Below are 13,840 nucleotides of genomic sequence, written 5' to 3'. Positions count from 1 at the left end.
GAGAGAGAGAGAGAGAAATAAAAAATAGAAATATAATCCAATAATCATTCGTCATTCGGGTAAAGTTACAAAAGCAACATAATTTATGAGTACAGTCACCAACATTGTGCAGAAATACATGAAGTGCATCACAGCTGCTCTTCAGCAAGAACAAGGAAGTGTAAAAAGTTCACATCAAACTCCAAAACTGTCATTTCGTTGCATATTGATGGTCATCATCTCTTTTTTAAGGCATGTTGTCTCGGATTCATATAGTTTTGTTCACTTCAAACAAAATGATTTTCCTTCCAGTCCTCGATTCTCAGCTGCAGAGAAATATACAACAATGCAACATAAACAAACTTTAACTGTATGGGAATTCACATAAAAGGTAACACTGTTTTTGAATTTTACAATAGTTTTTTTTATAATATATTATCCACATTCAAATTGACGGACTTATAATAAATAAGCTTAAATAAATAAATACAATAATAATTTACATTCACCTCGTTACCACACTATTACTCCAAATACAAATGCATTTAGTTTTTTAGTTTTTCAGTTTTTCCCCACAACTTCCTGTATTTATAGGACCAATTCAGATGACATCATCACCAGGTCTCCTAAACACATGCACGTCTCCAAACATTTTTTTTTAAATAATTAATTGTATGTAATTGTCATCATTTTAATTAGATATTAGATTATGAGAAACGCCCTGTGAGAGGAAATATACATATATCATTTTTTATAAGCAAAGATTGCATTTGGCTGCCTTGCATAGCTCAATTGACCTTTATTGCTAACAGACTGAATCTCTGAACTCCAATCATGTCTCAGCAAACTTCCCTGATGAAGTGAAACTTTAACGTCTTTAAATTCTTCTACCCCGTTTGTTTCATTTATCTGATTTTTATTTCGCCAGGAAAACTATTTTAACTGGCTGTTGCCATTAACAAATACAGAGCACTTAAACTGAACACAATCTGCTCAAAACCTCCATCTTTAACGAAATCTTCTACATTTGTGGTGTTTTCCACTGGAAACAAATAGGTGGCAGTGAGCCATTAAATCTTAATTTTCTTTAAATGAAGCAGAAGATCTATCTGCCTTCAGACTGGAGTAATTTCACTTTAATTTAGTCGTTTTTCTGTCTATCGGAGCCAGAATGTAGTGAAATCATCTACATCTAATTTGCAGACTTTTACTATGTTTCAAAGAAAAACAAAACTGAACATTGAACACAAAATGAGTTGTTAAAATGGGCATTTTGCAGTGCATCAGTGTGTCTGGAGTCCATTTCGTTCCACTCTCGACATCTGCGGGGGGAAATTGCATCGCTTCTGAAACTTGAACTTTGTCCAGCTGATTGATTAATTGTGGAAAGAGCCATTAACTTCCCCTTGTGCTTGGAAGGACTGGCTGCGGACGTGCAGATCGTAGGGGAAACGGGCCTCTTGGGACACTCGGTACATGGAGTTGTGAGCAAGAGCCGTGCGCCCTGGCGCACTGCAGTAGCGCATGCCATAGTGGCTGCTTTTGCCGTAGTCTGGCGGATCGTCGTGTTTTAGGGAGAAAATCCCGTTAAAGTTCATCGGGGGGCTCAGCTGGCTGTCAAAATGCGGGCTCCCGCTCTCTGGGGAGGGGTTCTCGTAGTAGGGCTCGTACGCGCCGCTGTAGCTGTAGTGTCTGAACGGCTTGGCGCTGCTGTCCAAGCTGCTCCCGCTGTGGCCGGGGGGCGTGTTCATGTCTGAGCCGGGGTACGAGTACATGGCATCGTAGGGCGATCTGCCAGAGAACATGACCTCCCCGTTGTGGTCTGTGAGGAAATTTCTCGCGTTCAGCTGCAAACAACCGGCCACCAAGTTGGTAGTGGGCTGAGATAATCCTTTGCACAAAGTCTGTACGAAGGCGAGCAGGTCCGGTCTCTTCCCTGCACTCAGAGTCTCTGACAGGGCCCAGATGTAATTTTTAGCCAGTCTAAGGGTCTCAATCTTGGACAGTTTTTGAGTTTTAGAGTAGCACGGCACAACTTTGCGCAGGCTCTCGAGCGCGGCGTTCAAGCCGTGCATCCGGCTGCGCTCTCGGGCGTTGGCTTCCTGGCGCCGTACTTTGGACCTGTCCATCTGCTCCCTCCCTAGCTTCTTTTTCCGGGGGCCTCGCTTTTTAGGAAGCCCGTCCTCATCCTGATCATCTTCCCTTTCGTCCTCCTCTCGGTCGGAGATGCAGTCCTCGTCCTCCCTCATGTCTGAGTTAGACCTGTCCGGGTTGTGTTGTCGCTCCTGTTCCAGGCTCTCAGGTAAGCTTTCACGGGTATAACTGGCACCAAACCGCGGCTCACACATCATATGAGATTCCTCGAAGGGCAGTGTCAACATATTTCCTGTAAAAAATCAAAGCAAAAAAAAAACAAAAACATAAACTATAAAGACAGTACAACACCGACTTCTTTTGAAGGTTGTCAGTTAATTACCTTGTGAATGGGTCCCCCCAAGAGGAAGAGGGACAAATTGGCAAGCAAGGCCAATGTCACAGCTTGCTACGTTTTTAAAGACACTCAACTTCATTGTCTTTGGACTTGTGAGAAAAGAACCTCGTTTTGTGCTTTTGTGCGTTTTTTTTTTTTTAGCACAAAATCATTCTACACACATTTTAAGCAATAAACCAAAAAGTAAACAAATGCATAAGTAATACTAACAATACTCACCTCTGGTCAGCGTGCGCCTCGCATGTTCCCAAATATCTCCTCTGAATGTGCAGCTTCTTCTCTTGCAAACCACAAATTAGAAAGAAAAAGCTTAAACCTGTGCACCCTCCTCTCTCTGCTGTGTTCTGCTCTTCCTTTTCCTCTTCTCTCCCCCTCACCTGCTCTCTCTCTTCTCGCTCTTCTCTGCTCCCTCTCCCTCTCTCTCTACCCCTTCCCTCTCTCTTTGAGGAATGACACTCATGCCAACAGCGGGTACCCATGCCATCTGCCGCTGACGTCTTGTGGCAGCCGAGACCACGTGTTCAGTGTCCCATGGGACCTCCATTCCGTACCGATCATCTGGCAGCTCCGGTAATGGGCACCGGGAGGCCCGCGTTTACCGTCAAAAACACAGACCGGAGAGGGATAACAACTAATATCTGAATCTCCCCTTGTAAGAAAGATGAATTAATGTCTTTTTGTCTGGGAAAAAAAACGAGGGATGTGCGAGTCTGCAGGCATCCTCAACAGGTGAGACAGACAGACAGACAGATTTAATAGAATAAATCAACTATAAATTGGATTTATTTGCACATAAAAATCTAATATTGTGAAAGATATAAGACATACACAGTTAAATACACACATTAAGTGTAAAGCCTGTGGAGGTGGAAGGTCTTCCCCTCAAAGCAAGATAAATATAATTACATTAATTTAATTTATTTAATTAAATTAAACTAATTATAAATGCATTCCTGACTGGGAGCTGCAAACAAGGAACACAAAAGGCATATTGGGACCAAGATGATTTAAATAATACAGATATAGGCTATACCCCTGCCTCTTAAACCGTCTTAAACCTTAAACCCATCACTGTTTTCTCATCTTGATACTTCACAGATTTAATGAAAATTACTCATAAACATGATTTTGAACTGATGACAGAAAATGACCTACGACTTCTGTTTTGGTAAAACAGGGTTAAATATAATGGACTTCTGTTTACTCTATATCTGTTATTCTGTTGTACTTTTTACACAGCAATAACCCATCTAAAATCTGTAATAAGTAACAGTTTGTTTATTAGAGGCTAAAGAGGGACCACAAAGAGGGAAACAAAACAAAGTTATATTTGTTCATGCACAGCATGTACAATTCTGTCACCTTCCTCAGCCCATTTTGTAGCAAAGGGAAGCGTTACAACTTCAGTACTTCTCTATATGTTAGACCAACCTCCCAAGAAAAATGACATAAACAGTATTTGCTTTTGTTCAAGTGACAAAGGCCTTTAGCAGTAATGTATTTCTAACCTAAACTAAGCACTTGTTTTTACTCAAACCACAATCCTTCCCTATATCAAAGTCTTAATTGTGCTTAGCTTGGACCTATCTGAACCTTAACCAGAACATTGGTTTTCAAACAGCAGTTTTGGAAGGCACTGCTGTGGTCCTGCTGATAGGGTCATCAGAAAACATTCTATGTGTCATTCTGAAGGAAGTTACAAACTATGTTTTTTGTTGTTGTTATTTGATTTAATAAGTTCTGTATAAAACAAAAAAATGTTTAAAGGGAAAAATAATTTGTTGATTTTTTAAAATTATTAATTTTATTATTACACACACACTGCAGCTGTTGGGTTTGTGGGACCCAAACGATGAGGAAGTACAGCCAATCAAAATCCAAACACTCAATTAATGATACGTTTTCATTATTGATTTGCAGATCATTTTCTCAATCATTTCATGATGATTCAATCGATTAGGGCTTAAAAGTGTGAACATTTTGAAAAATGTCCTTGTTGACAGAGAAAGTCTAACCAGACTGCGATGTTACACAGAACCATCTGGGAAGTAGTCATTGGAAACTTTTTAGAAAAGGAAAGGCACTTTTAATACTCGGCAGGTGATTGGATGAACTGTCTGTCTCACATGGGCAAACTTACCAGAGTCAAACTCTTATCGAACCCAGTCAGGGGTGGAGCAAAAACATCTCTTCCATCCAGAAAAGCCTTCAGGGCTTTTTCTGCTCTTCTTTCAATGAAGAAATACTCTCCAGCTCTGATATATCTGATACTAGCAGCATCTACACTAACATCTATAGGAGGCACCATTGTTGTTTCGCGTCACACCTAGTACCTCCCCTGTAGCAGCCAGTACCAGTACCACTGTACCAGCCACAGACAAATTGATTGAAGCCTGGCAAGATGGATTCTCACGTGATCTCACAAGTCCGGCTGCCTCAGAAGGTTAGAGAAAATCAGCATATCATCACAATTGAGCAACCAGAGAATTTTCGGCTTTTTTGCTTTAAATTGGTGCAGCTCTATATAAACTAGGTTAAAAAATTCCAGCAGGCACCTCACATGCAGAGGATGGTGTGAGAATACCAGGGGGGCGTGCACAGTGTTGGTACCTCAGGACCGTAGACATTAAGTACACCCCATGGAAAAGGCCCAGTGGCACACTGCCAACTCCACACTGGGGCACAGCTGGCACTCGATATGGGTATATGCACTCCTCAGTTATGTGGAACACACACACAAGTGCACACACAAACGTATGCCTGTGAATGACCTTGTTGCAAGGAGAATCAATTAAAGCGACTTATCAATCTCTCTGTATTGGACATCACAAGACATCGATCAGTGGGGTGGGCCCCGGCAGCAGAGCGGCCACAGCGTGTTGATAATGAATTCAGAGTACGAAGGACCAGGCAAAGGTAAGATAGCCGGTTCAGCAGCATGTACACACACTGGTGAGTGTGCATATATTTAACCTGTGTGTGACAGGGCACCAAACATGTGTTCACAGGTGAGTGTGTCTAAGCGTGCACGTTGACAAAGACTACTGTTTGTGAACACACCCAAAAAAACAGACATGGACACATGAATAACAATAATAATAATAATAATAATAAAAAACAGTCTCTTCATCACTGCCGTCCCCCCAAAATGCCTCAGCTGGTCTGCTGATCGTTCTGGTCCAGCACACACACACACACACATACACACACACACCAGCATCTGATGAGTCAAACTCCCCATCTCAGACTAATCAGTTGACTGCACTAATTGCAAATGCAAATATGCAAATTTATATTAATTAATTACTCCACTAATTAGTTCTCTTGTCTTTTCAGGTAATAAATCATAGTGTGGTTGAGAGAGAAAGAAAGAGAGAGAGACAGAGACATGGCAGTGATCTTTTGTCTGCTAGAAATTCTTGTTTCAGGCCTGAATCTGATCTTGTGATGCTTTTTTGGACGGTTTTCATCCAAACTGTCCTCCACTGAGACTCCTTCACCTTTTTTTTCCACACCACTTCTAACCTAGTTAATTATTTCAATTGATATTTTATGTGTCATACATCAAGGGTGGAAGCATTGTAATTTGAGAGGTATAGCAAATAGCAGAGGTTGGTAAATCAGGGTGTCTTGCTGACAGTTCTTGCCTGTCAGCTCTTTTAATTATCACATTATCAGCTTTTATAGGCACGGTGCGTGGTGTCGAGCTGCAAATGAAGGCGCCACTGATCGCACGCTGAGTTGCAAGCGTTTCTCAATTGATGTCAGCAGTTAAAGGGAGTTCGTGTCTGGATGATGAGTGCAAGGTGAAGTGGTTGAGGATATAGTACTGGTGTGGAGTAATAGAACAAAGTCTCAGTCACTGCATGTCTTTAGAGTTACTTCTTATAGTTCATTTCTTTAGTAAAAGCCATGTGAGGCAGAAAAACTCTCCACAATGAAGTCCAAAGGCAAAGCGTGTATTTGTTTTGATCCTGACGCTGACTCTGTAATGAGCCTTGGATTGTTAACTTTCTGTTTCTCACCAATCTAACAACCATCACTATTTATTTTGCATTGTTTTACACTGAGGTGCATGTTCAAATAACTAGAGCCAAAACACAAAGGCTAAATAAGGAAGTGTTTAAGCAGTCTGCTATACAATTCATTTATTTTGAGTACTTGTTGATACCTTGGTTGCTGCTGTCATACTCATGTTAGATTCACACCATAAACCTGTTGTTGGCAGGTTTGTGTATGATGAAATGCTTCCAAATCTCTGACATTTTGCAAGACCGCAAGTGTTTGTGTTTCTTTTCACTTACTTTATTTAATCCAGGTAAGTCTTTTTTAATGGTACAGCAATAAAACAGACAATATTACATTAGACATTACATACGTATTCAAGTATTGTTTTTTTCCCCAAACAAAATATGATTGCTTTCTGCATTATGTTCACTAACCACATTTCTTTCAGTGAAGTACATGCTACACTATGTTATTGTACTGAATAAGATATACTTTATTAATCCCCACTGGGGTAATTGGGAGGTGGGCCAGGCTTTTTATACCAGAGGCTAGGATACGCTGCCCTCTGCCTGTACTATTTTCTTATTTTGCTGTGTTCAGGATGTTTCTGGGCATCAACCTTTGGGCAGTGGGTGTGAAACCCCCAGCTAATAACAGCCAGCAACTTCCGTGGCTGCCAAGTGAAGCCAACACAGAAGTAACGAAGACTGATGAAAACAAAAACTGTAGTTCCTTGAACGGTCACTTGAGGCTGGCTACTGCAGTAAGTCAATCTCCATAAGGCCCCATATTAAAATGGCCAACTTTACAGCAGAAATAAACTTGTTTACAGCCTGGTACAAAAAAATGCTTTGTTCTCTATAGTAGCTCAGGAGGTAGTGCTGGTCATCCACTAATCAGAAGATTGGCAGTCTGATCACCGGCTCCCCCCGCTGCATGTCGAAGTGTCATTGAGCAAAATACTGAACCCCAAATTGCTGTGTATCGGTGTATGAGTGTGAATGAATGAATTAGTTTCTGTTTGCAATGACCTTTGCCATCACTGTATGAATGGGTAAATGTGCCATGTAGTGTACAGCAAGTACAGTGGTCGGAACGGTGCTATGTAAGTACAGTCCATTTACCTTAACATATTTGCCAATTTTTGGGAGTCGGCAGAGTGAGATGGCGAATCTCCTGAAATGGGTGACAGAGACTATGTCCTTTCTATTTATACAATATATGCATTACAGTGTGTAGATCCAGGACACTCATCCAAGAGGAAGCCATCTTTGAATGTTGTGTTTACAAACCACAGCTAACAAATCCTACTGATTATGCCTTTAAGGAACGGTTGAGGTTTAGTAATTGTTAATAAACGCACATTTACACAGGTAAGCATTAAATATGCTTTAGTTGCTATAAGCAGATATTTTAAATATTGTAGAATAAAAAGCAAATTAAATACAATGTCAGCAAATGCTTCACAGATACGTTTAGTAAAAACACAAAAGTGAGTTTTGAAACTCACTTTTGAGTGAATGAAGCATTACATTTATCTACTGCACACAACAGGATGACAGGCTCACAAACAGCAGGACTTAAGACACCAAAGTCTGGGATTTACATCCTGAGTCCCGTTACACTGAAGCAACAAAAACGCTTTAGTTTGGCATTTTTTTCTGTATTGAACCAGCACGCAGTCTTTTCCAAAACTCAACCAAAGTGCTTTTGTTGTCCAGCAGTCATTGATGTCAGAAATCAAGACATTACAATACATTCATTTGACAGATCATTTTGCCCAAAGTGACACACAATAAGTGCATCAAAACTCAAAAGGAACAAAAGCTTAATGTTTGTGAGAACTGATTACAAATAAACAGCTACAACAACAACAACAACACAAGTTTTTTTTCCCCCTTCTGTTTTATTATTTTGTTATTAAGTGAGATGGAAGTATTAGCACAGAGTGCTGTATAGTTCAGGTTGCTAGCGGCCTCAGTCATGCTTTAAAGATGCCCTCGATTTAAAAGGGAAAACATGTTGTAAAACACTGCTATAAAAACAAGTTTCATCTCGGTTCCTGCAGCGAAACACATCCAGCAACCCCCACCCACCGAAGGCGCACATGCAGCCCGGTGGATGTGCAGAGGAGGGCTGAGGATTGTGGGACTGATTACCAGAGGCCAGGTCCTGGACTGGTGTCCTCCAGCTGTGCTGTTCTACCCAATTAGAAACTCCATATGCTGCCCCACTCAGCTGCTGAGTGGCCACACCTCCCACACACACAGGTGGGAGCACTGTGCGTTTCTGTGTGTGTTTGCCTTTGTTGCTGTTGTCTATAGAAACAACACAAACACTGTGGTGACAGGTAAAAGCAAAGTTTCTCTTGTGTCCATTTGTGTTTGGATGCAAGATTTTATAGTGCAGAGAAATAAAATTACCTCACAGATCTAATTTAATTTTGTGTGATGGTCCATCGCTGCAATACTTTCCTAACCCCAACTCGTTTCTTTAACAAAGTAACTCTGACTGTCTCTGCTCCTTTGATAGGAAACACAGGTATTTAGGTGGGTGGCATGGAAGTGCTAATAGTATTAAAATATGGGGATATGAATAATGGATATGTTTTTGAAGATGTATAATGTAAAGATGTTAGTCCCGTTTTCAGACAGAGATGGGATGCAGACGTGAAATGTTGCTGGAGGCACCCGTTTCTTTTTCAAAGCACAATCTGTTCACACACGTTCAAAGTGGCTGTGGCAATCTGTTGTGGTTGAATGCGACACTTCCATACCCAGAAAGTGATAAGATAAATAAAAATGTGTCAGATATTATATTTAAATAACAGTCACGTCTTTAGGCTTATATAGGTATTGTATGATAAAGTCCATTTACTGCACTGTACCGGAGGTGGTGTCTGACAACAATAACCTTCCATAGCTTTATATATCAACATATGTGTATATGTTGTGTTTATATTCTCTAAAACAACTGGCTCTAGTGACATGTTTGCAGGTATTGCTCACTAAGAAGAAACAAAAAGCTCACGAAAGAAAGTATTTTTGTCACGCATGTGAATTTACTGACATGACAACTTTTTATGGCAGCTCTGCTTTTTTTCCTCTCTAAGCATGAAGCCAAGATGATTGACAGCGCTGTAATATCATTTTCTCACCTAATCGACACTTTCAGTGTTGATTTGATGTCTTTCTTCCTCTTCCCTCATCAACTGTCCTCAACTCGCTGTCGCCTTGCTGTGTTTGAAACCCCTTCTCGTTCTTAACATAGCAAAAGTGTGGCATGAGGAGAGTTTAAAGCGTGCAATGCAAATTCAGTTGACATTTGGTTTATTTTATTTATGTGAATAGCAAATATTTCCATTTTTTGCTGCCCATAATGCTGTTGTGTTGTGTAATGCTGTATAGTGCATAGGTCAAGTCTGACCTACATTTAAACATGCTTCTTATTAGCCTGTTACGTCATAAATTCCTAACCTCTTTCCCCACCACCCCAGTTCTTATTTTTGTCACTGCTTCGGACTCCTATTTTGATAAAAACAAAGTAAACACAGTGACGTGTCAGTGCTTTACCTTCAGTTCTTCATACAGTCCAAGGAAAATGTCGTATCCTAACCCTGATCCTAATCATTTGATGAGTCAATATCCTGACTCCTGCATTCAAGAAATAGTTGAACATTTCGTTAAATATAAATAAGCGAATAAGTCTTGCTGAGAATTAGCTGAGAAGATCAACACCACTTTTGCATCTGGAGGTGAAGCCAGGAGGTAGACCAGCCCCTCTAAAGCTGGCATTCAGACTGAAGGCAGCCTTGCTTTAAAACATGTTCCTGCTAAGATATTATTTTTGTATTTAACAAGTATTCATGTAATTGTAGCTAAAAGGTTATGTTTTTCCTTGATGTAACAAAAGTTTAAAAAGTTAAATAATATTTGGAAGTTTGGACGCCGCCCTGGAAGGATCACGCTGGAAATTGTTTTTCTCTTGTATTCCTTCACATTAAGTTTTCCATTTCTCTCTGATCTGTACCATAGAGGCTCAGCTGTATTATAATTTGTGCATAGCAATTCAATGTTTTTCAATTAAACTAAAAATGAAAGACAAAGAACTGAATTCATAGCGAGTTGAATTCACCCCTGGCTGTTCAGTATAATGCCACCTACTTCTCCACTCTATTAAACTCCATTGCAACGTTGCTGGGAATATCTCAACATGACACCATGCCATCTGTGTTTAACCAGTTTTAGCGAGAACATGAAACATGGTGTGCTGTTATATTGGTTTGAGGTTGATTAAAGGGAAAGTTTTGCATGATGTATGGCAGCTCAAAATAGAGTCAACACAACAAAGAAAATAAGTAATCCTTGTAGTGTTTCATTTACATGTTGTTGTCTTCAGCAGCCAATAAGCAGCCTGTGTTTTTCCGTCGATTTCTTGTCATCATGGTGAAATTAACAAGGGTGGAAGAAGTATTCAGAAACTGGTTGACTAAACATAGTTATACAATAATGTTAAAATATTATGAGTAAAAATCGTGCCTTATTGAAGTAAAAGTGCAGACGTATTGAATAGGGTTTTTTGGACTTAATTCCGAACAGAAATGGTTTGATAAGACTGAAGACTGAAAGATGTAATGCAGCCTTTGTTTGACTGCTTAACATGGATCGATTTATTTTTAATTAAAATAAAACTGATATTGTTATGTTTAGATGACCCTGGTGACACTCTGGCTTCTTACAATCAAACAGATATTGTTTAGTTGTTAAAACTAGCTTTTAGTTAAGACTTTTAGCCAAAGTAAGGGTTTATCTCTCAGACTATTGTAATTCTTTGTACGTCGGTGTAGAACAGTCATCTCTTTGTCGTCTGCAATTGGTACAAAATGCAGCTGCTTGTCTTCTAACTGGAAAAAGAAAGCACGATCACATAACACCAGTATTGGCCTCCCTCCAATGGTTTCTTTCCGTTTCAGGAATGATTTTAGGATTTTATCGGTTGTTAAGGTTTTAAATGGGCTGACGCCAGCTTTTTTTAGCAGGACTCTTACATTATCTCACTTGGATGTTCCGAGATCCAGGCACAAAACTAGAAGGGGCAGAGCCTTTGCCACGGTTACGCCTAATCTCTGGAACAGCTTACCATATTTTAAATTATTATTATGTTTATTGTTTATTGCTTGTTTTATATTTACTTCTATAGAGGTTTATGTGGCATTTTAATCCTGTTTAGCACTTTGGTCAACTGTGGTTGTTTTGAATGTGCTATCTAAATAAGTTTTACCTTGACCTACAGTAGGTTAGAGTAGTTGACTTTGAACTACTATGGAGTAGTTCAAATCAGCTCCGCCTCAACCACAACTACAACAATGCTTCTCATATATTAATGCTTGAGTGTTAATGTATAAAACCATGATTGAGTATAATGAGAACTATTGCATTTGTCACTTTAAGTACATTGTGCTGATAATACTTATGTACTTTTACTTAAATAAGGTTTTGAAGGCAGGACTTTGTAGTTCAGATTTTATACATCAGTGTCTGTTTACAGGTGCAGGGGAGTACGACTGCATATGTCAAAACAGTTGTAAAAAAAACCTTTGTGGCTCCAGAGGGAGCTGCGTGAAGTCTGATAAATGAATAGCATCAGTTGGGGATGAACACACTGCATTTTTGAAAATTAAAAATGAATAAATAATAAAAAAGTTAAAGAGGAGGAAAGAGTTTACCAGACTTCTGTAGCTTTTCATCTCTGCTTGAGGATCGAAGATAAATTAGCTGCAGCATAACATAGGCCAGTGTTTTTATTAAAGGAGTGTTTTTTCCACCACTGTAAAATAATACCCAAATTGTAACTATGGCAATCAGATAAACTTAGTTAAGTACAATTTCCCTTTGAATGTAGTGGAGCACAAGTATAAAAAAGCATAATGGAAATACTCAAGTAAGTAACTCAAAACTGTACTGATGTACGGGACAAGAGTAAATATACTTAGTTACCACCACTGGAAGTTAACTATTAAAGTGAGACGCCACATTCAGTCAACACCATCTACTCTTCTAAATAAACTTATTCCAATTTTGTATTTTGTATAATCCATCTGCTGTGGAGTCGAGTGGAGTAATTTCACAACAGATCTTCGAGGCATCAGGGAGCTCAATGCCCTCTGCATCATCTGCTGTGTGTCACAATGCTGGAGCCATGATGAGGGTCTGCCCTGCCCCCGTGCCCACCTGAGGGGGTTACAGTTGGCAGCAACGACTCCTCACCTGACAGACTTCCAGAGAGGAACCACTTGGCTGCCAGCAGAAATAGCTTCTTCCTATTTTGGGGGTCGGCCCCCAGTCAAGATGAGGGAAGCTTGGCTCTTTAAGAGTTGGGCCAATTCCCAGACACACTAGCAGCTCGTGCCACAGGGCCCTTTGATTCTGGGCTCTCGATCAGTCACTCTAAATAGAGCTCTGTGCTCTTTCCAGTGGATAGACGGGGTTTAATTTTTATTAAACAGCTTGATATGCAATGTCTACTTTACATGCTGCATGATGTGGCCTTGTGTAGTTAAGAGGCAAGAACATGCTGTCGGTTCTGGTTAGGTTAAGATGGATTCCCACAAGGCCAGTCATGCTGTAGCCTCGGTGTGACAGCATCAGATTTTATTTACAGTCTATAGAGCTGAAGAGAAGTCAATTAATAGATTAGTTGATTGACAGAAAACAGTTTTATAATTGAGGAATTGTTTTTCAAGCAGAAATGTTACCATTTCTCTTGTTTCAGCTTCTCAAATGTGAAAGTTTTCTGTTTTTCTGAATATCTTTGGGTTAAGTTAATAATTAACAATTAAAACAATGGTCAACATGCTCACAATGTCTGCTTTTTAGTTTATGTAATGTTGACCACATTAACCATCTTAGTTTAGCCTGTCAGAGTGCTACTATTTGCCAGTTACCACTAAAGACAAAGTTCAAGCTTTTGTAAGTAAGTATTAGGTTAGTAACTTAAGTATTGGACATATTTTAATTTTAAACTGATGATGGTGCTAGAGGAAATGATAACGTATCACCAAAGTTATAGCAATTCATCATGAGGGTGGCATTACTGTGTGTACCAAATTTCATCATCTGGGGGAGATATGTCAGTCGGGATGGACTGACAAACATTGCTGCTAACATGGTAAATAATTACTTTTTGCTCTCGTAATTAAGTATTTAGCAGGTGTTTAGCTTGGTGGTATCATAATCCACGTTCTCTAACCATTAGCTCAGTCAATCTAACCAATAAGGCTTCTGTCAAGCACAAAGGTCACTTTACACCATAGTTGGTTCAATGCTTGTTTATTTTATTTTGGCTTAACTCTCATCCACACAA

At 39.8% G+C, this 13,840-nt stretch overlaps 2 protein-coding genes across 2 annotated transcripts in view; one reads left to right on the top strand and one right to left on the bottom strand.

Annotated features, from left to right (window-relative positions):
• Positions 1–1,355: 1,355 nt before the first annotated feature.
• On the bottom strand, positions 1,356–2,360 carry neurod6b (neuronal differentiation 6b). Its single transcript, XM_035671194.1, has one exon. The coding sequence runs from the start codon at positions 2,358–2,360 to the stop codon at positions 1,356–1,358; it is 1,005 nt and encodes a 334-aa protein (XP_035527087.1).
• An 810-nt stretch (positions 2,361–3,170) lies between these two features.
• LOC118334475 (serine--tRNA ligase, cytoplasmic-like) overlaps positions 3,171–13,840 on the top strand; it is an 11,402-nt gene continuing 732 nt past the window's right edge. The window contains exons 1-2 of the mRNA XM_035670390.1: positions 3,171–3,199; positions 7,079–7,175. Of these exons, the coding sequence (XP_035526283.1) occupies positions 3,171–3,199; positions 7,079–7,175 (126 nt within the window). The remainder of the gene's footprint in view (positions 3,200–7,078; positions 7,176–13,840) is intronic.

The sequence above is a fragment of the Morone saxatilis genome, unplaced genomic scaffold (assembly GCF_004916995.1).
Source record: "Morone saxatilis isolate NCDOM2014 unplaced genomic scaffold, NCSU_SB_2.0 Contig23, whole genome shotgun sequence".
NCBI classification, from domain to species: Eukaryota; Metazoa; Chordata; class Actinopteri; family Moronidae; genus Morone; species Morone saxatilis.
This window is presented reverse-complemented; position numbering and strand designations above follow the sequence as displayed.

Coding starts and splice junctions, on each gene's coding strand:
- neurod6b (XM_035671194.1), bottom strand. CDS start 2,360: ATGTTGACACTGCCCTTCGAGGAATCTCATATGATGTGTGAGCCGCGG.